The sequence below is a fragment of the Carettochelys insculpta genome, chromosome 9 (genome assembly GCF_033958435.1).
Source record: "Carettochelys insculpta isolate YL-2023 chromosome 9, ASM3395843v1, whole genome shotgun sequence".
Classification (NCBI taxonomy): Eukaryota; Metazoa; Chordata; order Testudines; family Carettochelyidae; genus Carettochelys; species Carettochelys insculpta.
The window spans coordinates 59,672,289-59,698,909 of record NC_134145.1 but is presented as its reverse complement, the minus strand read 5'-3'; the positions used below and the strand labels follow the sequence as shown (position 1 = coordinate 59,698,909).

The 26,621-nt window shown below is 48.9% G+C and overlaps 1 protein-coding gene across 1 annotated transcript in view; it reads left to right on the top strand.

Moving 5' to 3' along the window:
- Window positions 1-26,621, top strand: part of TNR (tenascin R) — a 133,565-nt gene that overhangs the window by 79,321 nt on the left and 27,623 nt on the right. The window contains exons 6-8 of the mRNA XM_075002332.1: window positions 3,366-3,516; window positions 10,049-10,318; window positions 14,022-14,207. Of these exons, the coding sequence (XP_074858433.1) occupies window positions 3,366-3,516; window positions 10,049-10,318; window positions 14,022-14,207 (607 nt within the window). The remainder of the gene's footprint in view (window positions 1-3,365; window positions 3,517-10,048; window positions 10,319-14,021; window positions 14,208-26,621) is intronic.

Below are 26,621 nucleotides of genomic sequence, written 5' to 3'. Positions count from 1 at the left end.
AATAACATTGCATTGCACTGCCTTTCTAAGACGCTGAAAGTGACTAGACATTGAACCTTTCTCACCCATCACCCTCAGAACCTGGCTGGTGCTGAGTGAGAGAATTTGCCAGACCACAGGAGGTCAGTATTGTCTAGCACATTACCAACACTGCCACTACTTACTGGGCTCTTAGAAGACATTTAGGGGTAAATTACAGCTAAATAACAGCACAGAAATCTGAGAGCCAGGACTGATGGCTGTAAACAAACTTTATGGGACCACGGGAAACTTGGCCACAGCCATGGTAAGTGGTTGTCTGGCTAATTAAAATCATGCCCGATTATGGAGGCTGCCAGCTGAGAGTTACAGATTACAGAGGTTCAACCTGCACTGCAATGAAACTGGCCAGTCTATGGTCATTTTTTAGTCAGAAGAAATGCATATATTAAATAAACAACATCATGAGTGAAAAGTAAACCAATGCTACAGCATTAATATCCCAATAATATTGAAGCAGTTTTGTACGTAGCTATGAAAGTAGGATACTATTGCTTTCAGGGCTCTATACCATTACATTTCTAAGAAACCCCATGAGAAGCAGCAACCCTTTTGTTCCCGCAATCCCTGCAGACTGCTATAGTGACAGACTCCCCCCTCCCCGTGCTCTCCCAAGAAGACTTTAATTCGGTTCTTTCTTGTTGTGATTGCTCCATAATATTAAAAAAAAAAAGGTGATTTCAGATGGCAAGTATGTGCTGGCTCTGTGTGAAAGGAAAAAACACAATGAGACTTGTGGCAATAATGGAAACGGCTCTGCAAAACAAAAGAGCTCAGAGAAAATGCTAAAGCTACAAAAAAGGTTAAAAAAAAGAAAGTGAGAAAAGGCAACATGACAATGGAGGGGGGAAAGTGGAAGAGTTTTAGTTTCCGGAGAAAAAGGACAAATGTGACTGGAAAGCCATATGCAAAGAGTTGTCTAGTATATCATTAGCAAAGACAATAACAAGGAAACTTTCGTTTGGCGAACGCAGGTGGGAAAGGTGACATTTGCAGTTGCTTAAAGATTTCTGTTTTCCAGAGGAAATACATGGAGTATAAAGACTTAATAGAGATACTGCAAAAGCCCCGGGAGCCAAAAACAAAGACCTCACCAGTTCAGATCTATATATAAACCCCATGATGCGCCTGGCAGCCGAGAAGCGCCGACAGAGAGAAAGAAATGAATCCTGGCCCCGTTTCATTGCCTGTTCTCATGTGGAGCCTCTCCACCAGCTTGCATGCATGTACGCACGCACACCAGGATGGAGAAAAACGCTGCCTGCCCACAAGCCATCTGGAAGCCATCACTGACACGCATCTGACTCTGCTAGGCACTGCTGGCTGCGAGGGCACTGGGACTCTATCCTGTCACAGGAGTCCACCCATCCTGACGGGTTTAATGCCTTTTGGGCAGGCTGTACGGCCCTGGGGCATATTCATGAGCACTTTCCGAGGCCTGTTGAAAACCACCAGAATAATTGAATGCGCAAGATCATTGAATGAGTAAGATCAAGAGGAGGGAGAGAAAGTATTCTCCTTGGCCTCTGAAATAGGGCAAAGAGCAATGGGCTTAAACTGCAGCAAGGGAGGTTTAGGTTGGAGATTAGGACAAGCTTCCTAACTGTCAGGGTGGTTAAACACTGGAATAAATTGGCTGCAGGAGGTTGTGGCATCCCCATTGCTGGAGATATTTAAGAGCAGATTAGATAGACACCTATGAAGGATGGGCTAGCCCAAGGGTCTGCAACCATAGAAGGAAGAAGAGCCATTTTTTCAATTTCAGCTACAAAATCAGTCCAGTAGGGCTGTGACATTCACAAGGGCCGGTGTCGAGAACCCTCACGAATGTTGAATGTCGCAAATATCTGGACGCACCACACGGGTGGCTAGAACACCTCACGGCAGCTCTAAAGGCACCGCATGGGCAGCTTCGGTGTAAGTTACTACGAGCCACTCGCAAATAACTGAACTTGCGAATGTTAAATTTGTCACGACCTCGCTGTACTTCAAGAGCCACACTGCACGTGACTACGAGGTCGTCCTTAGTAAATAAACCAAAACTGACTTTTTGTAAGCCCTATTTTAAGGAGGGCGCATGCAGAGATCTGTGCCAATTGGAAAGGTTAAGTTAGTTTTCTCCCCCGGGTTGGAGAGCAAAAGAGGACAAGGAAAATGCTGTGCCTGGGGACAGGCTCTTAAGCAGGAAGGAGCAACGTTCACATCAACCCTCCGCACTGTCCCCTCCCATTCCCAGGCTCCCCCCCACCCCCGGGCTTGCAAGCCCACCCCCCAGGCTTTTTCTGCCTCAGCTCTCACCCCCCAAATCCACCCTCCGTCCCCAAGCTTTACCCCCATCCTGCAAACCTGCCTCCACATCCTCAGGCTTAACCCCTCTCAGCCCCAAACCAGCCCCTAGGATTAACCCATCCATGGCGCTGGCTGGGGAGCCTATGCCAGGCAGCCACATGCACCCAGTGGAAGGAGGTTGGCGTGCAGTGTTCCACGGGTGGGTGCAAGCCAAGCCATGCCCACTGGAGGGGTGTGGTCGCTTGGGTAGCAGGGCTTCCCCCCCTCGAGGACCTGGCTTCACCAGAGGGGGAGGGAACGGCAGCGTGCCAAGCTGCCTCCCCCTTACCCCCACAGATGGGCTGGCCCAGAACACAGGCGCTGTACCAGCTACAGCCTGGAGCCCCAAAGCCCCTCGCTGAATCTGGGACCAAGGAGAGGTGGAACCGGCCCAGCACAGAGCTGCCAGGGGTGAGGAGCAGAGGCCATGGTAGTGCCATGTGCACCAGCTGTGCAGCTGGGAGGGCCGAGTAGCAGGGCGAGAGGGGGACTCTGTGCGGCTCCCTGCCCTGCCACCACTGGAACAGTCGAACTAAACTTAATTGGCTTAACAGCGGGATCCCTCCCGCCACCCCGCCGGCTGTTAAACTAATTACATTTAGTTTGACTGTTTCAGCGGAAGCAGGGAAGGGAGCCACAGAGGAGTCAGTGGCGGCAATGTCCAGACCCACAACTGACTCCTTAAAAAGCTGCATGCGGCTCTGGAGCTGCAGGTTGCTGACCCCGTTCTACATGGTGCTTGGCCTCAATGGCCTCTCGAAGTCGATCTCATTTCTCATGTTCTATGCTTCCCCCTCAAGGAATAAGAGCTGCTTATGAAACAGACATGCCGGGGTACGTAAGTTTCCTTATCCCCAGTGATCGTTGATGCTCTATATTTTGGGTCACGCTGACCGGCCATCTAACCCCATCACCTTCTCCAACTACTGCACCCTTTAAAAACCTTGCTTGACTCCCCCACCCTCTCTTGGTGCTGATGTATTTTTTCATCTCCCCAGAACAATGAAGGCGGTGTCATTGCACAGCTTCCCAGCAGCGTCACCACCTTTAACCAGACAGGACTGAAACCTGGGGAAGAATACATTGTCAATGTGGTGGCCCTCAAGGACCAGGCCAGGAGCCCCCCAACGTCTGACAGCATCTCCACCTGTGAGTGACTCCACCCTTCCACCTATGGTCACACTCCGTCTATCCAGCCCCAGAACAGGACACGGTCCCAGTATTGTGTAGCTATCTCCTCCAGGTCACAGCCAGTCCAGTTCAGCAGGGACCGAAGGCTGGTATCACCTGACCGTGGAGATCATTTGGTGGCCAAGTGAAATGAGGTGCCGGTTACAATCAGCATCCCGGTGGATGTGTGTTCACATCACAGAAAACACCAACACAACTGGCATTTACAGGTCCCCTTATTGACAGCTCCAGCAGAGAGGTCAGGAATGAAGAGGCCCTGGGGAACTAAGCTGCACTCTCACACTTAGAGACGGGCCCACCAGAACTTGGCCAGAGCAAGTGGATGGGTGTGTGTGGTGTTGTTAACATTTCTGCTGCCAACACTGTAGTAGTTCCCTGAGTAACAAAGAGAATCCAGTCTCCACACTGGGCCAAATCTCCATCAGGTGTAAATCAGATCCATTGGCGTAAAACAAAAATGTTTTTAATCTCGCAACAGGTGGTCTGGGTTTGCTTGACGAGTCTGCTGAGGGTTCTGGTTGTTTTATCCCAATACATCCTATTTAGTAAGGTGAACTTGCTATACCACATTCTCTCTTTGCTGGATAAACTCAGAGGGCAAATTCATCCAAGGGGTAGCACCATTGACTTGTATTGGGGATGACGTTGTTCTACATCTTTTCTGCACAGCAAATAACAACTAGTGACAACTCTGGGCTGAAACACGGGAGCCAAACCCTCCCACTCTGAAGCTGGGGAAAAAGTCAGACATGCACATTCTGTGGCGCAGGCCCAGTTATGCTAATCATACTTGACTGAGCTGTACAATTTCAGTCTCACAAGCGCACAAACAATAGAGGAACATTTAAACTGACGGGGAATTTGGGGGAAGCAAGTTCCTGGCAACGTGGTGGTTTATCTGAAGGATCCAATTCCATCTGGGCAGCAAAGGGGGAGTAGAGAGACACCCCCCCGCCAGTATTTTAACTCTTCTTATGCACCTAAACCCTTCTGGGAAGGCTCAGTGAGCTTGGTATGAGTAAAGGGGAAATTAATTCTCACGGCTTCACAGAGCTCGTGTTCTTCCTTTCCTCCTCTTCTCTCTCCTGTCCTGGGAATTGGAGTTCCTGGGCTCGAGGCCCCAGAACCGACCGGGGTAGTGAATCTCTCCTATCTAGATATACACATCCCACTCCAGGGGTGAGGCACCCGCAGGGGAAGCACGGAGACAGGTTAACTGAGCTCAAACCAGGACCGGGCTGGGTTCTAAGGGAAGGTTCAGATCAATCATTGTTCCGTGCTAGTACATTTCCCCCCTCTACTGATCGCACCTTGGACCCTGATCGTCCCCACTTCCCCAGAAGTGCTTGCACCAACATAGTCCCCCCCGTAGCGCACCCAGGTAATAGGCTGAGGTCCAACCCCTGGGAGGTGCTGAGGGCTCTCAGCTCACATTGATGGATACCGCTCTCTTCAGAACTATGGGTTGTTCTTTTTTTTGAGGCGAGCCACAAGCCCATCATACTAGCGTAGCTTCTCCAGGCATGTACACCAAGAGCTAATCAACCCTTTCATCACTGAGTCAAATAGAATGCCCGGGAAAGCGCATGTGGAAGTTCTCACTCTGAATCCACTCTGATAACACCCTCCAGCCCCACCATTTATCAACAGAAACAGCGATAATGCTGTAATGAGGTTGCTAATTAGGGCTTTAATGGAGCTGGAGACCGAAGGGCTCCCAGGAAATGGATCCTAAAAATCACAGGTGAGTCTTTCTAACATGATAGAATTGATCATCTTAATGCCGATGTTCATCGGCTTGAGCTCTGCAAATAAGCATAAATTATTTCCTGTTGCCTTGCTCGTGGGCTTAGCAGCTGCTCTCACGATGTGGCTTAACAGAGACACCTACTGGTCATGACCAAATGTTTCCATTCTCCCAGCTAGTGAAGCTGTTGCAAGTAGAGCAGCCTCTGGGTACGTCGACACTTACTGGGAGATCAACCCAGTCAGGGTCGATCATCCCCACTTCACTTTCACATCCCTAGTGGGGATGCACAAAATCGAATGATCAGGGCTCCACTGTCAACCCTGGTATTCCTCATTATAGTCGGGAGTGAGAAGCGGCATGAGAAGTCGCTCTTAGACATGTTGATTCCAGCTATGCAATTAGCATCGCTATGATCGACTTTCAGGTCTAGTGTAGACCTGACCTCTAACTCAGTTGGCTTCAGCTCATACGGGATCAGGCACACTAGATGAGTAGACCCATAAATCTTCAGCCCAGAAGGGATCCACATGATTGCCTTGTCCACCTGCCTGAAAAACCCATGCCATAGAAGAGTGGCTCCCAGCCTTTTCAGTAACAGGGCACAGGTCAACGAGACAAACAATTCCACAGCACAGCCACTTTGTTCAGCTGACTGGATTGCTCAGAAAGGTCACATTGAGTCACATTTTCTATGGTTACAGTGTCACTAGAGAGGCTTGCAGTAGAGCAGTGTATACAACAAGCTAAACAAGGACCAAACGGGATGTTGAGTAATCGAATAACCGATGGAATCTTCGATTGTTCGAACATGGTGGGCAGGTGGACCCAGAAAGCCGGCTCCCCTTCCTGCCAGTCTGTTGGAGCTGGGATGCAACATTTAAAGTCAGTCCCAGCTTCAGCCGGCTCCCTCCCTCCCCCGTTGAGAAGCAGGTTGGTGGGGTGGGCTCCCTGCCATTCAGTTTGGGCCAGAACGTATTTCAGCTGCCTCCCAATGTGAACAGGCACCTGCCAGGTTGGCATTTCCCCTTGCAGCGGCTCTGCAAAGAGCTGCCATTGGGGGAAGCTGATGAAATGTCAAGTCACAGCTGGACAGTTCTGGAAGCACACCGGTTGAAAAGCACTGCCATAGAATTTCACCCCCCGAGTCCCACCTCTAATTCAACAGGTGTGGTTCTTGACCGCACAGAGATGGGTTCAGGGTGCTGGATCCCAGCTGTCCCAGCATTTAGCAAGGGGGATAGGGTTTAACTTAGCTTGGCCCATCCCATTATATAGATAGGGATCAGCCAGGGAGTCTGGATCTGGGTAGGACTGCTCCTAAAGCTACAGGACTTTTTGAAGCTGGAGATCTGACTAAACATCTCTAATACAAGCCTTTCTTTTCCGTTTCAGTTCGTGGGAGGGTGGGACCCCATCCATCTGGTTTCAAGAGGCAATGAAGCCAAAGTCCTAGCATGAACCTCAGCTGAAACAGCTGGACTTTTCTTGGTTTGAGCAGTAACAGGATTTCCACCCACAGCCGTTGCATGATCCAGGGTCCCAACCTTTGTGACGCCCCAGCTGGTGTGGCTGGACCCTGGACACCTTGGCCAGTGCAGTTTAAAGCTTTCTGCACTAAAGTTTTTCCCAGGTCTGATCACATAAGCCGTGTCTACACATGCACGCTACTTCGAAGTAGCGGCACCAACTTCGAAATAGCGCCCGTTGCGGCTACACGCGTCGAGCGCTATTTCGAAGTTAACTTCGACGTTAGGCGGCGAGACGTCGAAGTCGCTAACCTCATGAGGGGATCGGAATAGCGCCCTACTTCGACGTTCAACGTCGAAGTAGGGACCGTGTAGACGATCCGCATCCCGCAACATCGAAATTGCCAGGTCCTCCATGGAGGCCATCAGCTGGGGGGTTGAGAGATGCTCTCTCTCCAGCCCCTGCGGGGCTCTATGGTCACCGTGGGCAGCAGCCCTTAGCCCAGGGCTTCTGGCTGCTGCTGCGGCAGCTGGGGATCCATGCTGCAGGTACAGGGTCTGCAACCAGTTGTCGGCTCTGTGTATCTTGTGTTGTTTAGTGCAACTGTGTCTGGGAGGGGCCCTTTAAGGGAGCGGCTTGCTGTTGAGTCCGCCCTGTGACCCTGTCTGCAGCTGTGCCTGGCACCCTTATTTCGATGTGTGCTACTTTGGCGTGTAGACGTACCCTTGCAGCGCCTATTTCGATGTGGTGCCGCGCAACGTCGAAGTTGAACATCGACGTTGCCAGCCCTGGAGGACGTGTAGACGTTATTCATCGAAATAGCCTATTTCGATGTTGCTACATCGAAATAAGCTATTTCGATGTTGGCTTCACGTGTAGACGTAGCCATAGAATTCTCCAGATTGCTGACTAGGTTACAAGCCACTCCCATGTTACATCTTCACGTACAGACGGGGATTTTCAAAGGTGTGTAAGGGAAACTGGTGCCCAAATCCCATTGTATTCTATGGGAGAGTTGGGAACCTAAGTCCCTTAGGCAGCTTTGACAATCCAAACAAAAAATGCAAGTGCCGCGTTTTCTGCAGTTGCAGCCACAGTTTCTGTGGCCAAAACCCCTGGATTATTTTAGCCACTAATTAGTCTATCCACGTGAGGAGCAAAGCGTGCAGGACTTGAAAGCACTGCATGCATGGCCCAGAACAGAAGGCCACGAACCTTAATGCACTAAACTCATTTGGAATAAAATGCTCTATTTTAGAATCAGAACAGCCACACCCGGAACTAATCAGTAAAAGCTACTTTGGAATAAGTATGAGTGTAGAAAAAGTCTTAGTTCAACCCCCAGCCCCCTTTGCCACTCTCTATAGTCAGTATATGTTTATTATCCAATTAAATCTGTTCAACGTACAAAATTCATTATAATAAGTAACATTTTTGACTTTCACTAATTAAACCCTGGCTTACAAGACTAGAACATTTAGTACTAGGTACATAAATACAATGTGTTGTTCTAGTGAAACAAAACAAAATAAAACAAACAAGCCCCAATACAAAATAAGCCTGGATAATAAGTCTCCGATCCCCAGATAGGAAAGAAGTCTCCGAATCGGCTGTGCAGCCTGTACTGCAAGCTAATGCTGCCACGGTATATGAATGTTACACAGATGCTTGGCTCTCGTCGATATCTACAGACCGGCAAAGCAGTCAGAATCAAACAGCATCAACCCCGAATTTGAACCCGAACCTTCCCACCACATAACTCTTTTTCTTTGGATTATTTTTTTATTTCCAGGTGGCCCCTGTATTTCTTCTTAGAGTGGAAGTAGAAAGGTGATTTCCACCCTGAGTAGGCAACAATGAAAATCCCAAAAGGCATTGCTTCTCTCTTAAGAGTTCCAGCCCAATTATGTCAAGTCTAGAGACCTACAATTCCTCTTTCTGTTTTGTAAAGCATGGGGAGAACCTCTGGGATATTGTAACTAAAATCAAGTTTTGAAAAGGTATCTTGAAAGTGCTAGTTGCTTTTTCAACTCTTCTCATATTTTCAACACACTGGAAGTCCACAGATTATTAAAATTTGGCTGAGAGGTCTCAAAGTTTAATTATAAAGGGGGAGTTAGCGATGTTTTTAGAAGAGTCCCACAAGGATCATTTCTTGGCCCAACAAAGACCTGGAAGAAAATTAAAGTATCCCTGGTAAAGGTTACTAGATGACACAAAGATAGGGGAAGCAGTAAATAACAAAGAGGTCGTTGCTATAGAGCGATCTGGATCTCAAACAAGTAGCATTTTAATATGAGCAAATGTCAGGTCACACATCTAGGAATAAAAAACTTAGCTTTACTTACAGGATAGGGGACTCTAGCTTGGGAAGTAGCAACTCTGAAAAGAACTTGGTGGTAATGATGGCTAATCAGCTGAACACAAGATTCTCCTGCAATGCTCTCAGCCAAAAGAACTAATATGATCCTTGGGTGTAGAAGCAGAACTATTGAGTAGGAGGAGGGTGGTGATATCTGTCTAGCACCGGTGTGACTGCTATTAGAAACCTGTGCCCGGTTTTTGAGCTCACAATTCGAGAAGGATGCTATTAAATTGGAGATGGTTCAGAGACAAGACATGAGACTGATCAGAGATTCAGAAAACATGCATTATAATGGAAGATAGCACAGAAGCTGCGCCGGTTTGGTTGAACAAAGAGAAGGTTAAGTGCAGTTTTGATCATACTCTGTAAGAACTGCCACAGGGAATAGAGCTCCTCAGTGTAGAGAAAAAGATAAGGCAAGGTAGTTGCTAGCTGTTGCAAGCAGACAAATTCAGATGAGAAATCAGACACCATTTTTTAACAGTGAGGGCAATTCACAACTGGTACAACTTGCTGAGGGTCACAACATATTCTCCATTAGGAGAAGACAGGATAAAAATATTGAACGGAATTGGACCCCAAAAGATCCCTGTGGAACTCCATTCATTATGCCCTTCCAGCATAACTGCGAACCATGAATAACTCCTCTCTGAGAACGTTTATCCATCCAGTGACACACCCACCTTCTCGTAGCTCCATCTAGGTGGTATTTCCCTAGTTTGTTAATGAGAAGGTCATGCGAGACTGTATCAAAAGCCCATACTAACTTGAACGTGATGATGGGAACACTTCAAAGATGAGATGTAGCAAGACTGAGCTCTCTTGTTCTCCGGGGTTGGATGCCCTGCAATTGACAAGTTTTCTGCCTGTGTTTGACTCCCCTGCTAACATGCTTCTTTGGTGTCCAGTGATTGATGGGCCAACTCAAATCCTGGTGCGAGACGTCTCCGATACAGTGGCCTTCGTAGAGTGGACCCCTCCCCGAGCAAAGGTAGACTACATCCTTCTGAAGTACGGCTTGGTGAATGGGGAAGGTGGGAAGACCACGTTCCGACTGCAGCCCCCCTTGAGCCAGTACTCCATGCAGGCCCTGAGGCCCGGCTCCCAGTACGAAGTCTCCATCTCCGGTGTCCGAGGGACCAACGAAAGTGATCCTGCTGTCACCAAATTCGCAACAGGTACGTCAGTGCCATTTAAAGCCAGCTGGCTAGAATCTAGCTGACAACACAGCCAGCCATGGAGACAGCCCACTCGCTGGAAGACCGACAAACGGGCTGACTCGACTCGGTGACACACAGGCCGAGACCAGCTGCTCTCACAAACAGATTGACTCCCCTTCTGACAGACTTACCAGGGCCTTCTGCCCGACCGACCCCACAAACAGGCCACACATACCCCACTGTCAGGCACCCACAGACAGAGTCACACATACCCCACTGTCTGGCCAGGTGATGGACTGACAGTCTAGGTCGGCAGCCATCTTTGCAAGATGGACTGCCTGACCGACAGACGGACCCTGCCGCACTAAATGCACTTCCTCTACTCCTAGTGGGAGAGGAGCCTCTTTCCGTCAGGGAGTCGCACCCCATGTCTTCTCCGCTCAGTGGAGCGGTGACCAGGCACATCTCACTCCACTTCCAACAGCTGGCTGAGAGCACACCACTGAGATCCAAGAGACGCCATCTTAAACCGAGTGCACCGTGACACTCTGACTCTATGCAGAATCTCTCATTCTGCATCGCCTCAGGGCAAACACCTTTCGGATGAAAGACCTTCTGTCCTGCCAGATCTGTATAATAGCGCTATGTGTTTCCCTCTACCTTATATACCCAACTATCAGTATTTTAGGGCGTGGGCTTGTCTGCCTTTCTAGCTACAGAATCTGTTTGCCTGGCCTATTTGCAATACGTATTTGGCAGGAGAAAAAAATCCGAGATCTGCACTGCAAAACTACAGTACACACAATGAGAAGTCCTGCGGCACTTTACAGACTAACAGGCTTTTTGGAGCATAAGCTTTCGTGGCCACAGTGGGTCTTTGGTCTATAAGGTGCCACAGCACTTGTTGTTTTTGCAGGTACGGACTAACCCTCTGATTACTATGGTACAGATTCTCAGCTGGGATAAATCAGCATAGTGCTACTGAAGTCAATGGAGCTATGTTGATTTTTGCCCAGTAAGTGTTGCATTATGGTCATGCTTTGTAAACCAGAGACCCTGATTTGCTGCAGCATCCCACAAGGCATGGGAACTGATTTCCATGAGCGTGTGTTGTGTAGCTGGGTCTGGAGCGGCCCTTTCCCAGAGATCTGACCTATGTTTTCATACAGCCCACATCCCTGTAGCGTGTATGCACGTCACGGGGACATGGGTTTAGATCAGCATGTTTTGCACGCAGCCACCAGGGGCTTTTCTTGTGGCCACTGCCTCCTGGGATGTGATTTCCAGGGGTGAGCAAATCAGCAGCCTCTCCCTCTCCCTTTTGCTTCTCAATGCACTGTGCCGGGGAGTTGACTGCTAGGGTAGCAAGCAGGGATCAGGCCCTGCCCCTTCTGGGGATAGCTGGGGCACAACGCTGGAGGAGCAGGCAGCTGATGCATTCCCCAACTTCCCGGGGTGGTGGGGCTCAGGCTCTGGGGGGGAAGCAGCCTCGCAGGGTGGGGCTCAGGCCTCCAGCTGTGAGCAGCAGGCCCCAGGCTCTGGCCATGCAGAGAGTCCATCGTCCAGCCACAGGGTTTCAGGCTCTGGTCCCTAAGCGTCTTCTCTGTCGCCACACACCCCTCACCCATGGCTCCTGTTGTCTCCTCCAACACACCCCATTCAGGGCATGATTTGCCCCCAGGTTTGCCAGGGATGAGTAAGCATGCTGTGAAAAGTGAGATGTGTATGCCTCTGAACATCACTCTTCACAACAGTCTTACTCACTAGCAATAAATAAGTTGCAATGATTTGTGCATGTATATCCGCAGGTTGTTTTGTTTCTCATTCAGCTAGTTCAGTATTTTGGGAAGATGCAGGAGACCATCCGCCAGCAAGAGGTGGTGGCCATGCTCTGAGGCCAACAAGAAATTTCTCCTGATAACCTCTGATTTAGATTACTGCAGAAATAGGAGCCAGCCCCTGCAAGTTCAAAGAACGTTCAGATCTTTGGATTAATTTGAGCCCATAGCCAAGATTTGCAAAATGGAAATAAGACTACAAGATCCATACATAAGAGCCTTAATAACGGCTTGTTTCCACGACATAAGGGATCGATGCTGCGGCAATCGATGCACCAGCCATTGATTTATCACGTCTACTTAGACATAATAAATCGATGTCCAAGTGCTCTCCCACAGACGCTGCTACTCCACCAAAACGAGAAGAGTAGCCAGCATCAAGGAAGAGCACTCGCCTCACCGACCTCACTGCGTGCAAGACATTGTGGGATGTCGCCATCAGCCATGCTCTTTGCATAGCTAAAGTAGATCAATGGCAGGGGTTAGTGTAAATAAGGCCACAGTTGCACATTTCAATATCGCTGAGCTGCTGGAAGATCAGTACTTTTAAAAATCAGCACTTCTTCAGTTGCCTAAAGAAGGATTTACAAGCCTAACTTTAGCTACCTTTTAAAAAAATTGCTCGGTCCATCTCTTCAGTTTGAGAGACAGAAGGTAGGGGAAGGTGGTGCCACCTGAGACAATCTGTTATCACGCAGTTGAAAGTGACACAGTTACAAATTTGGTTCCCTTGTTTTTATACTTGATATGAATACTCTACCCGGTCGGTAAAACTTTAATTAACGCTAAGCCTGTGGAGGGCGAATGGGTTTAATTTACCGTGCCATAAAGGAGAAGGTAGAGAGCATATTTCAGTGCTATTTTATGGTTTATAAATTACCTCTCATGTATTATCAGTGGAGACCAGTGCTTCTCTGACACTAAAAGCAGCGTCTACTGTATATTTTTAGAATGAGACATACAGTACTCTCAGGGTGCTGAATTCTCCTTTCCTTGTGTTACCTCTGGGAGATGTTATGATGAAAAAATCCCTCCAAAAACAAAACAAATATGGTTAGACAAGATTTACTGCGTGTGATTTTACCTGTGACCCAAAAGTCGTTCTACCCTGGATATAAAAGGGCCAGATCCTGCACTCAGATATACCTGTGCAATCCTGTTAATCAGAGAAGTGCCATATGAGTGTAAATGAGGGCAGAATTCCATTCAATATGTAGTGGTGTTAAATAACAAGGCAGGCTAGCAAGGCAGGACTTACCGGCGCATGAGTCCACAATGAAGCATGAGATCTTGTGGTTAAAGCATTCTGGACAAATCCTGCATTCAAATCTTGGCTTTGCCATAGACGTCTTGCCTTACTGTGCCTCGGTTTCCCCATCTGCAAAATGGGATAAAATAATAATTCCTGGCCCTGTTGAGGTACCGGGTGGATTCAATTTCAACATGTCTTTTTAAAAAAACAGCGAGGGTAAGTCATCTCTGGAATGACTTCCTGAGGGATGTGGTGTGTTCACCACCACCTGAAATCTTTCCAGCAAGACGGAGAGTCTTTTTACAAAACAGATGCTCTGCTGTCCATCTCCTTTCATGGGTCTCTGCTAGGCCAGAGGTCAGCTGGGATGACCGCAATAGTCCCTTCTGACCCTACAATCTAGGAATAAATGTAAGGGTGCTGAGCTCCCAGAGGGACGGGGATCATATCAATACCTTAATAGCCAGACTGCTCAGCAAAAACCAACTCCAAGCAGGCAGGGATGCATTTTGGCCCAGAGGACACTGTTAGATCAGTGTCCAAGTGGTAGGATTCCATGATCTCCTTGCTCTCAGCTGCAGATGGGGCAATCCTGGAGATGGAGCTGCATTTCTTTCCTTATCTTGTCTAGAGATCGATGCCCCCAAGAACCTCCGGGTGGGCCTGCGGACGTCGGCCAGCCTGGAAGTGGAGTGGGACAACAGTGAGGCCGAGGTGCAGACCTACAAGGTGGTGTACAGCACACTAGCCGGTGAGCAGTACCACGAGGTGCTGGTGCCCCGGAACACAGGCCTGACAACTCGGGCCACCCTGACAGGTAAACCCCTCTGCAAATGTGCCGGGGTACACGGGGAGCCTGGGCGACTTGCTGCTCTCCAGGCACTGGGCCCGTTCAGGAGACCAGGGAGGGTGTCTCCCAAGCCCATGTGACATACACTGTTTTCCATTCCAAGCCCTGAGATGCTCTTGAGATAGCGTGGGCCTAATTCACTCATTTGCTGATTTCACTGCAGCTTCCTGGCTGGCACCGGTCAGATTTAGGGGAACATCTGCACAGCAGGCAGGTGTGTTGCAGCTCCTGCGGACACAGCTGATCTAGTCAGGTTCTAACAGACATAGCTAATTCCTAGGCCTTGCCCCCGCTCACTAGACCATGCACAGTCTGTGCTACACGCCTGCTTCTCTGTCATCTATCTAGCTCAGGGGTTTCCACCCTGGGGTCCTTGGGCCCCTGGGGCCCCACAAAGGCATGACAGGAGGTCCGTGAGAAAAATAAGAGAGAAATAAAATGACCATACAAAATCAGTTTTAAATAAATTGCAAAGATACCAGCAATTCTTATATTTAAATTAAATATCTTCCAATCATGTTATCGACTGCTGTCCAAACATCTGTGCTGTGCTTTCCTTTTTCATTGGATGAAATATACGTAGCAGCTAGAATTGGCTTCGATGCGGGTCCGTGAACGGTTTGGGGAGGCGACCAGGGGACCACACTAGCGAAAAGGTTGGGAGCCACTCGCTGGCTGATACCCAACTGGACTGGCACTGGTCCAGCAGAAGCCCTCAAGTGCCTGTAGCAAACAAGGGATTCTGTGGGAAGGTTCATGTTATATAGTGGTAGGCTGGAAAGTTGCAAACATAACAGCATCCATCACACACACACACACAAAGGAAAATAAAAAGTCTGCAGAGCAATTAGAGCAGTGAATGTGACAATGAGAGTGGGTGAAAATACAATATGAGATGCATTTTATGAAGGAGAACTGCCTTGAGGAGCAGAATTTCATTAGGAGGAGTCATCACAGACTCACGAAACCAGTGGTCTGGCTTAACTCTCTTCAGAGATGTGTATTACCTGTTCAGACAAGCAGGCAAGGACAGCTAAAGAGCCAAATTCTGCTGCCGGGTGTAAATCCCTGACTCCCTGAACCTCATTCACCCCATGGTGTAACGCCGTGTAAATGAGAGCAAAAATCTGTTACGCAAATATTTCACAGAGAGCCGTTGCCATGTAGAGGCAATTAAAGCAAACACAATAAAGGGGTTAAAGAAAACAGGCTGCTGGCATCAAATTGCCTGACACTGAAAACTAGACTGGCCAAAAATCTCAGCTGAGTCTCTTGTAAGGAAAACCCTTCCTTTCTCCCTCTTCAAACTATTTGGTTGGTTAGCTCCTTGGGAGAGGGAACGTCCCCTCAATGCATCTGTCCACAGCATGCACAACAAACCTCTCATCTCAGCTAGGGTTGAGGCTGCTTGTTCCCACAGTGCAAATATTTATAATGGTAAAAATCAAAAGGCACAAGCTGGCATGAGCTGGTGAGTCTGGAAGAAGGAGCTATTTTCTGTCTATGACTCAGAGACAGGCGAGCATGGGCAGCGAAAAGAGGCAAGCACCCAACATCCGTGAGCTCAAACTGAGTCAGCAGTGGAAGAGATTGCAAAAATCGCCTCCACTTGGATGGAAGAGGGATTTCACTGCAGGGCTATTTCTTTTGTAGATTCTTTGTAGGCATTTTCCACATTGGCACGGGGAGTCTACTCCTCATACAAAAGGCATAAGAACATCAGAATGGCTATACTGGGTCAGGCCAAAGGTCCATTTAGCCCAGTATCCTGTCTTCAACAGTGGCCAGTGCCAGATGCCACAGAAGGAGTGAACAGAACAGGTAAAGACAAATGCCAAAGGCATTTGGGACCCTAACTCTACCTAGAGTTCAGCCCTCTTTCAGAGTCCATCAGAGTCAATGGGCATCTTTCTGGGCTTTGGATCAGCCATAATAAGGAAAATGTTGGTGAATGACAGATTTGACCAAAGGGGACCCTCTTTAGTGTGATGCTCTTGAGATAACTTGGGCCTGATTCTTCCATCACTGACTTCAGTGGTGCTTTCTGACTGGCACTGGTAAGACCTAGGGGACGTCTACGCACCAGGCGGGTGTGCCTCAGCACTGGCAGACGGTCACAATCTAGTTGCGATATAACTAGCGTGGCTTAAAATATCAGTGAAGCACACCTTTGCCAGGGCTTGCCCTGCACACTAGACCATATGCTATCTATGGTACCCACCCGCATCTCTGTCAGCTAACTAGCTGGTACCGCTGCGGTCTGGCACTCAGACACGGAGAGAAAAGAGTCTCCCTTTAGTTGCACTATGTAAAGAAATTGGACCAGGAATTCTACAGGGTGTGATGTCTCCCCGGGTTAGCTGGCACCCTTTGTTCTTGCTATGACTAATAAGGCCAGAAGTTTCAGAACGGGGAGGCTTTCTGTCCCCCTCAGAAACGTGGTTCCTTCTACGAGGTCACCTGCTAATCCCCTCTGTCCCACCCCTCCTGACTTAGTGTCTAGCAGAGATGGACCAAAGCTGAAACAACCGGAGCTGCACTCAGATCGCCCTTCACACTCAAAGGGGTTCAGATCCTGATTCCTGGATCAGGGCTCTCTCTAGCCTCTCCCAAGAAGTTGGCAGATCTTTGAAAGGCCCTGGCTAGCATGTCCCCCATATCGATGCTCTCCTTTGCCAAATGCAGAATCCAGAATTAACATCATATTGCAACGGTGTCTCCACCCTCACCCATTTCCTCCCAGGAGATTTCCCTCTGGAGCGTGGTAGGGATGTTCCCGGATACCACAGGTGCAGTAGCCTTGCTGTTCCCAGGCTAGTAGGGGAAGAAGGAGGTTCTGTGGTCAATCAGACCAATTTCTGTTGCTAGAAGAGACCAGCCCCTGAGCTCACACAGAGCACGTCTTCTGGTCTGGGAACCAAAGCTCTGTGCAAGCTTGTCTCTCTCATCAACAGCAGTTGATCCACTCAAAGATATGATCCCCACCTACCCTGTGTCCCTCAGGAATGCTGTCCTGCTGCAGTTTGCATGGCAATTCTTCTCCACTCATGCTCTTCCCTTACATGTCTCAACTCCATAGACTTGGACGCTGCCTCAATGGAAGTGACTCCCTTTTATTTAGAGCCTTTCTTCCACCATCATCATCATCATCATCTTCCCAATCCCACTGGAAGCCTCAGGGCATTGGATAAGGAAAACAAAGTCAGGAAAATTGTAGCACAGTCAACTGCTGCTCTGAAATGAACAAAATCACTGCACTGGACAGAGAGGAATGACTTTGCCTGTCATGGAAGACCGGCAGCTGTTTCACCACACGCCTGTGGAGGAAGGGAAGGGAAGGGAAGGGAAGACAACCAGCAGTATCAAATTAAACTGCAAGAGGAACTGAGGCCAGCAGGAGATAATTAGCCAAGCTGGAACCTAAGCAGGGCTCCACAGCCAACGTCCCTACTTCTGCAACGATTGTCATAACATCTGTAACGATCACAGCTGGGTAGGATGTGCGGGTTACATGCCACCCAAACACTAACACACACCCCAGCACAGAACTCCTAATGCCATGGTAGAATTGCTCTGCCATTGACTCCAGGGGAGGCCTGGCAACCACTGATTACTTAAAAGAACTTCCTCAGCTCCTGAGATGTCCCTGGAAAGCTCCCTGACAAATAGCAGCCCGGGCTAAAGCTGCTTTGGTGCAGGAGTCTGGCTGGACTGGGCTGGAGTCAGAGCAGAGCGAGGAGCAGATGGCCGACATCCTGCCGCAGCAAAGAGCTGGACGTAGGTGACCTTGCGCTCATCTGCTGGAAGGAGAGAACCGAATTTCAAGGAACATCCTGCTGGCCCTGTCCACATGCCACTCTTCCTGGTTTTGTGGGGATGCAACAGGAGAGCCCTTGGTCAGGTTTTGTGCTGCTAGTAACAGCACTGCCCTCCACAGCCCAGCCCTTGGGCTTGACAGCAGTAGCTCTGGCCAGGATTCAGCACAGTAGGATGAGCTCGGGAGTGGCTGCGGAAATGCATTTCCCTGGATGGGGTTCGGATAATGCTGCTGTCAGCTGCCTGGAAAACCAGACCCGTTTATGCCTCCCTGAAAAGAGCTGTGCTGCGGCGTGGGTCCACTACAGCAGTGAAGCAGGAATGGGTACGTCCACACAGGGGGACCTGAACTCGACAGTGGAATCCGCCCTGGAGGGGCTGACACCCAGCTAATGAATATTTTGGGTTCTCCCAGCTCCTTCTCCTCCCCTTCCCAAGTTCCTTTCCCCGTCTCGCGTTTCCTGCAGCCATCTGATTTCCACTTCCTTCCCCCGGGTAATGCAGTCTGCTGCCCATTCAGGCTCTTCCTGCAGCATGTGGTTGTGGGAGGGGAATCACAGCATGGGGAGGGGGCATCTTCTGGACAGGTGGCTTCTTTCTGCAACTGAATCCCAGTCACGTGCCCCCAAAATCCACCCTTCCCAGTCGGCCGCATTTACAGGCAGCCCAAGGATGTCTCCAGTCTGACGACCTTTGGCCTGAATCTTAGCTATTGCCCAGCCCACATCTGGGAGGGATACACCAATGCCGGGTGTGCCAGGGTGCCCAGGGATTGCACAGTCCAGCCCTTTCGGATGGAACAGGGAGAGTCGGCTGTGTGGAATAGCACTGCCACCCAGTGGTCGATGGCGTGAACTGGTGAAGCGGGTCTTTGCCGGCCAGAGCTTGCAGTATAGTAGTAGGCATCCTTCAGTCTGCATAGATTATGGATCGCGCCCTTTAAAGTTTCAATTGAGGACTTCATTTACAGCGTCTATTGTGACTATGAAGACCCACATGAGAGTGACAGTCCTTGCTGCATCTCTTGCAGATGTGGTGGGTGTCTGGCAAGTCCTTAGTGTGCTTTCTGTGCGCTCGCTTCTCCTCTGCTAGCTGTCTGATCCTCATCTCGCCCTTCTGAAGGCCCTTGTGTAACCCCTGCCTCCATCTGCTGCGGTTGTCTGCTAGTTCTTCCCAGTTGCCCAGCTCGATGTCTACCTCTCTGAGGTCTCTCTTGCAGACATCTTCGTAATGCAACTGGGGGTGTCCGGGAGGTCTTTTGCCAGAGGCTAGCTCACCATACAGGATGTCTTTTGGAATCCTTCCATCGTTCATCCTGTGGACGTGGCCAAGCCAGCGGAGCCGACGTTGCCTGATGAGGGTGTGCATGGTTGGGATTCCAGCTTGCTCGAGGACGGCAGTGTTGGTCACTCTGTCCTTCCATGATATTCCAAGGATGCGCCTGAGGCAGCGCAAGTGGAAGACGTTCAGCCTCTTTTCCTGGCGGGCGTACAGGGTCCAAGTCTCGCTGCCATAAAGGAGGGTGCTGAGGATGCAGGCTCTGTAGACTTGCATTTTGGTGTGAGTGTACAGCTTGTTGTTATTCCACACTCTCTTGCTGAGTCTGGACAGAGTTGTGGCCGCTTTTCCGATCCTCCTATTTAGCTCAGTGTCCAACGACAGGGTGTCAGTGATGGTGGACCCGAGGTAAACGAACTCGTGGACAACCTCTAAAATATCTGTTAGTCTATAAGGTGCCACAAGACCTCTTGTTGTTCTCGAAGCTACAGACTAACACAGCTACCTCTCTGATACTAGGTCATCACCTGTTTTTCCACGTGTAACGATGCTGTATAGGCCTTGGCCCAGTGGGGCCCTCCTAAGTGTCTCAGGAAGGCACCTACCAGCTTTGCTCCATGTGAAGCTGAGAGCAGGACTTCTCATCACCTACCCTGTAATCCGAGCCCAGAGTCTGAAAGCCAGGCTGTGTTCTTCCTTTCCAGCACTGCCTCGCGGTAACCGATGATCTCCAAATGGAACGTAGCGAACAATTCTGTTGTCAGCGCACAATCCAGAAAAATACTCCTGCTCCCTCTCCTATAGCTTCATCAGCTGCTGGTGCTAGCAGCAATGAAAATTAGCAGACACTTAAAATAAGACATCCAGCTGGTGTAACTCCAGGTGAGTCTGTTTCCGTCAGCCAAGGATCTGGCCCAGACAGCTGTGGAGTAGAAAAGACTGAAGATCACTTTTGGGACCTGGGAATATGGGCAGGTAGGGATTGGAATTAAACATCTCTGTTGGACGCCTGACTGTCTTCAAAATCAGAAATTGGGAGGGGTGGGATTTAATTGTATTTTTCCAGGGCCTTTCCCTCCTCCACGTTGTTTTTTATTTGGGCCTTCTCTCTTGATCCTTTTGCCATGTTGGCAGTGGCAAAAATGGAAACGGGAGGTGGAAGAGAAAATGAAAAGTTCCAAACCCAAATCTTTTGCCTTCAACCAATGACGGAAACTACCGTTCCTTTTCCAACCTGGCGATGACCGTGCTGATTATTCTTAAGCTTTGGCCCCCTTCCTCTGGTTTATTGGCCCTCTCTAGTGCATCACTCATCCTTAGGAATGGGCCTTGGCGGAGTCCCCATCCTGAGAACAGAAGCAAGGAAGGAGCTGGAGGGGAAGAGTTCTCTCATCTCAGCTGAACCGAGAATAAGCAAGCAGCACATAGCTGCAGCTCAGATTCGGTAGCTGGTTTTTGCAGCATCTCACAACAGTGCTACAGAGAAACGAGCATGAAACGTGGTTCCTTTAATTCCATTGCTAAGGACATTCCGCCCTAAAGAGGGATTTAATCTGAGTGTTTGTTTCTCCTGGCATGAAGCTGGCTGCCTCCGCTGCTTGTCGTCCTGTATACATGCTGCCCGGTGGCAGGGATCCTGCAACCTTTAAAACTTCAGCACAGTTTATGGGGTCTCTGACGCCTCTGCAAAGCTCCAAACACTGGGAGTGCCGTGGTTTCAGCTTATTCTATCACTCTTTACGTAGTTCCGGGTGCATCCGCACCTCCTGGATTAGACCTGGGCTGGAAGAGGCCACCTCTTAGTATTTCCAGCATGACCAGCAGCCGGAAGTACGGAAAATCTCACAAGATGGACAGACTGTGCTAGACCAGTTTTGCAGCCCTTGGTGGTTTGGAGAGGATCGGGGAGAGGCCTGTGAATACTTACCAGCCAGGATGGGAAAGGATGGTGGAAGGGACCTCAGGAGGTCATCTAGTCCAGCCCCCTGCCCAAAGCAGGACCAATCCCAACTAAATCATCCCAGCCAGGGCTTTGTCAAGCCGGGACTTAAAAACCTCTAGGGATGGAGATTCCACCACCTCTCGGTAACACATTGCAGTGCATCACCCCCTCCTGGTGAAATAGTTTTTCCCAATATCCAACCTAGAGCTCCCCCACTGCAGCTTGAGACCATTGCTCCTCGTTACGTCATCTTTCACCACGAAAACAGCCTCTCTCCATCCTCTTCGTAATCCCCCTTCGGGTAGCTGAAGGCTGCTAGCAAATTCCCCCCTCGCTCTTCTGTTCTGCGGACTAAATAACCCTAAATCCCTCAGCCTCTCCTCATAGGTCACGTGCTCCAGCCCCTTAATCATTTTTGTTGCCCTCCACTAGACTCTCTCCAATGTGTCCACATCCTTTTTGTAATCAGGGAGCCCAGAATTGGACATGATATTCCAGCATCCCTAGCCTCTCTTTGCCAGAAGCTGGAAATGGCTGACGGGAAGGATCGCTTGATGATTCCCTGGTCTGTTCACTCACTCTAGAGCACCTGGCATTGGCTGCTGTTGGAAGACAAGACACTGGGCTGGATGGACCTTTGGTCTGACCCAGGCGAGTGTTTATCCAAACTTCTGACCCTTCTGCACAACTGGCCCCAGTACTTGCATGGTCCTGTGCAAAGAATGACTAGAAGCAGTGTTTCCTGTAAGCTGAGCACTCAGGTGGCTGCCCAGGAGACAGTCAGATGCCACCCAGCTGATTAGCAGAGCGCCCACAGCCGGCAGAGTATGCTTCTATCGATGGTGCACAGCTGCACCTGCCTGGGTGCACAAAAAATTTATTCCACCCATGGATGGAAAAAAAATTAGCAGGAGCATTGGCTAGGGGCTCCCTTTTCTGTATACTCAGATGGGAAAAAGGGGAGGAACATTTTGGCAGCTGTTAAAGGGGAGGTAAGGGTTGGGAATCCCCTGTCCATAATTATGCTGAGAGGGAGCATGTGCAGAACGAGACCTCTGGTGGCGCCCCATGCCCTGCTCATAGCTCACTAATCATGCAGCGCCTAATTGGAGCTAGGGAAGCTTTAGCAGCTCAGCTTCACTCTCCCGGTGCTGCTGGCTGGTGCAAAGAATGGGCCATTCTCTAATCGGATTACATGTGCCACCAGGAGAACTCAGCACTTCCTGAGAATACCAGCCCACCAGCCCTGCCTGCCCTCTGTCCCAAGGCCAGCATGATGACCTGCCCGTACTCTGATTCCTGATCAGGGTGGGACCAGATAGCAATAGAACCGATTCCTATGAAAGCTCAGGGCCAGCTCTTCCAAGCAGCCCCATTTGCAAGAGCTCAGCATCCACAGGAGGGGCCAGGTTTTCCACAGAGCTCCCACTATGACGCTAATGTTGGTACCAAAATGCGTCCTCACTTGTTCTTATAGTCGCATTTACAATCCCCAGCTGAGACCAGAGCTCCACTCTGCTCAGGGCTCTGCAAACAGGCTGTGAGAGAGGCAGAGGGTACGATTCAGCCAAAGGGCAGCAGGGAAAACAGAGGCACAGAGAAATGATGTGACTTGAAGGCCCACCTAGCAATTCAGTGGCAATGGACACAACCTATGGTCCCTGCCTCTTGCTCCACAGAAGAGAGGGTCAGAGGATGTCCCAAGACAGACACTCTTCCATGCGGCAGTATCCCATTTTAGCACCATCACCGTCTGCAAATGTGAGTCTTGTCTGGCTGCTGTTTTTAACAGCTTTATCTCAGCTTAATGGGCAAGATCAATAATAGCCAGGCAGGAAGAAAATAAACCGATCAGAAACCAAAGGGAAGTGACAGAGAAACCCAGGAGATGCACTACCGAGATGAAACAGTGACCTGCGATCGGTGCCCAGGAAATTAGCTCCACTTCAGTCTCCTGAGTCAGAAATCACAGGCGTGCCCTACCGCAGAGCACGACCTCGTTCCCGCTCACAGAACACAAGCCTGCCCCTCCATTAATTACTGACCGCATCATTTACACCCAGCAAAATAAGAAATGCAGATGACAACATTGGATATCAGATCATTGTAATAACAACTAAAGCTTGTTCGTGGTTTCCATCTGTCTGGCTGAGCCTCTTGTTCTGAATTTGTGTCTTTTACTCAAACAACCAGACATCCTGTGGCACCATAAAGTCTTACAACTTTATTTGGGCATCAGGTTTCATGAGTCAAAACCCCTTGGTCAGAGGCAAGCGTTTGACCCATGAAAACCTATGCCAAAAATAAAGCTACTCGTCTTTAAGGTGCCACAAATCTCCTTGTAGTTTTTACACATACAGACTAACTAACCCCTCTGAGACTTATCTTTTAACAACCACAGCAGGTGCCAGTAGCTGTGTTTAAAACATTGCTTTGTCTTCCTTAGAATGATCCCTTTTCCTCAGCTGCAGATTTACTCCTAGACGAGACAACCACTGCAGCTCAAATCAAGATGACCTGCCCGGGCCTCTGTTGAGCTATCAGATGACTTAGCTCTGCTGTCGTGCTCTCTGTTTTCAAAACAGGGTCTAAAATATCAACTTAGGCTGCTCTGCTCAAACATTTAGTCCTCGGCAAGCTTGGGTGTGAGTCTCCCTCACAATCACTGATCACAAGGACCCTTGAAGTGTTCCCTCGTGTGAGGTGAACCAGGCTTTGAACCAGGAGTAGATAAAAACTCCTTGGCTCATCTGTCACCGCTGTTTTTCGGCATCTAAAAGCCAGAGTCAGCATTAGGAGGTACTAGGAAGGGCCACCACCCATGGGCCCTACCATGGGGACCCCACCACCATCCCTAAAGCCCCATGGCTCAGGCTTTGGTTTCCACACCGAATGGCAGGGCTCATGGCCTTGTGCTTCAGGCCCCTAGAGTGGGGCTTTGGCTTTCTGCCCTCAGCCCCAAGGGGTGTTGTGCTGCATGACAGGATCCCTGAGACCTGGTTGAGAACCACCACACTCAGGAACCATGTGCGCCATCAAGGTCCTTGTGGCTGCTAAGTATGTGGCAAGCTAGGGCTGAGCAGTTTCACCCCACCACCCTGCCTGCTGCACGCCCTCATTCACGCTCACAGAGCTCTTGTGACATAGCAAGCGTTACCGCCCCATTTTACAGGATCACAGAATCATAGAACACTAGGACTGGAAGGCACCTCAAGAGGCCATCGAGTCCAGCCCCCTGCCCCAATGGCAGGACCAAGTACTGTCTAAACCATCCCTGATAGACATCTATCTAACCTGTTCTTAAATATCTCCACCGATGGAGATTCCACAACCTCCCTAGGCAATTTATTCCACTGTTTGTCCGCCCTGACAGTTAGGAACTTTTTCCTAATGTCCAACCTAAACCTCCTTTGCTGCAGTTTAAGCCCGTTGCTCCTTGTTCTATCCTCAGAGGCCAAGAAGAACAAGTTTTCTCCTTCCTCCATATGACTCCCTTTCAGATACCTGAAAACCGCTATCATGTCCGCCCTCAGTCTTCTCTTTTCCAAGCTAAACAAGTCCAATTCTTTCAGCCTTTTTTCATAGGTCACATTCTCTAGACCTTTAATCATTCTTGTCGCTCTTCTCTGGACCCTCTCTAGTTTCTCCACATCTTTTTTGAACTGCGGTCCCCAGAACTGGACACAATACTCCAGCTGAGGCCTAACCAGCACAGAGTAGAGCGGAAGAATGACTTCTTGTGTTTTGCTCACAACACACCTGTTAATGCAGCCCAGAATCATGTTTGCTCTTTTTGCAACAGCATCACACTGTTGACTCATATTTAACTCGTGGTCCACTATAACCCCTAGATCCCTTTCTTCTGTAGTCATTCCTAGACAGTCTCTCCCCATTCTGTATGTGTGAAACAGATTGTTCCTTCCCAAGTGGAGCACTTTGCATTTGTCTTTATTAAACTTCATCCTGTTAACCTCAGACCATTTCTCCAATTTATCCAGATCATTTTGAATTATGACCTTATCCTCCAAAGTAGTCACAACCCCTCCCAACTTCGTATCATCTGCAAACTTAATAAGCGTACTTTCTATGCCAATATCTAAATCATTGATTAAGACATTGAACAGAACCGGTCCTAACACAGACCCCTGCAGAACCCCACTTTTTATACTTTTCCAGCAGGATTGAGAACCATTAAGAACTACTCTCTGGGTACGGTTATCCAGCCAGTTATGCAGCCACCTTATAGTAGCCTCATCTAAATTGTATTTGCCTAGTTTTTTGATAAGAATATCATGAGAGACCGTATCAAATACCTTACTAAAGTCTAGGTAGACCACATCTACCACTTCTCACCTATCCACAAGGCTCGTTATCCTATCAAAGAAAGCTATCAGATTAGTTTGACAAGATTTATTCTTTACAAATCCATGCTGGCTGTTTCCTATTACCTTACCACCTTCCAAGTGCTTGCAGATAATTTCTTTAACTACCTGCTCCATTATCTTTCCTGGCACTGAAGTTAAGCTGACTGGCCTGTAGTTTCCTGGGTTGTTCTTATTCCCTTTTTATAGATGGGCACTATATTTGCCCTTTTCCAGTCTTCTGGAAACTCTCCTGTCTCCCATGATTTTCCAAAGATTTTCCAAAGAGCTAAAGGCTCAGATACCTCCTCTATCAACTCCTTGAGTATTCTAGGATGCATTTCATCAGGCCCTGGTGACTTGCAGACATCTAACTTTCCTAAGTGATTTTTAACTTGTTCTTTTTTTATTTCAACTTCTAACCCTACCCCTTTCCCACTAGCATTCACTACGTTGGGCATTCTTTCATCAGACTTTTCAGTGAAGACCGAAACAAAGAAGTCATTGAGCATCTCTGCCATTTCCAAGTTCCCTGTTACTGTTTCTCCCTCCTCACTGAGCAATGTCCCTACCCTGTCCCTGGTCTTCCTCTTGTTTCTAATATATTTATAAAAAGCCTTCTTGTTTCCCTTTATGCCTGTAGCTAGTTTGAGCTCATTTTGTGCCTTAGCCTTTCTAATCTTTCTCCTGCATTCTTGTGTTGTTTGCCTATATTCATCCTTTGTAATTTTTCCTTGTTTCCATTTTTTATACAATTCCTTTTTTATTTTGAGATGGTGCCAGATCTCCTGGTTAAGCCAAGGGGGTCTTTTTCCATATTTTCTATCTTTCCTACACAGCAGGATAGCTTGCTTTTGGGTCCTTAATAATGTCCCTTTGAAAAACTGCCAACTCTCCTCAGCTGGTTTTCCCCTTGGCTTTGCTTCCCATGGGACCTTACCTACCAGCTCTCTGAGTTTACCAAAATCTGCCCTCCTGAAATCT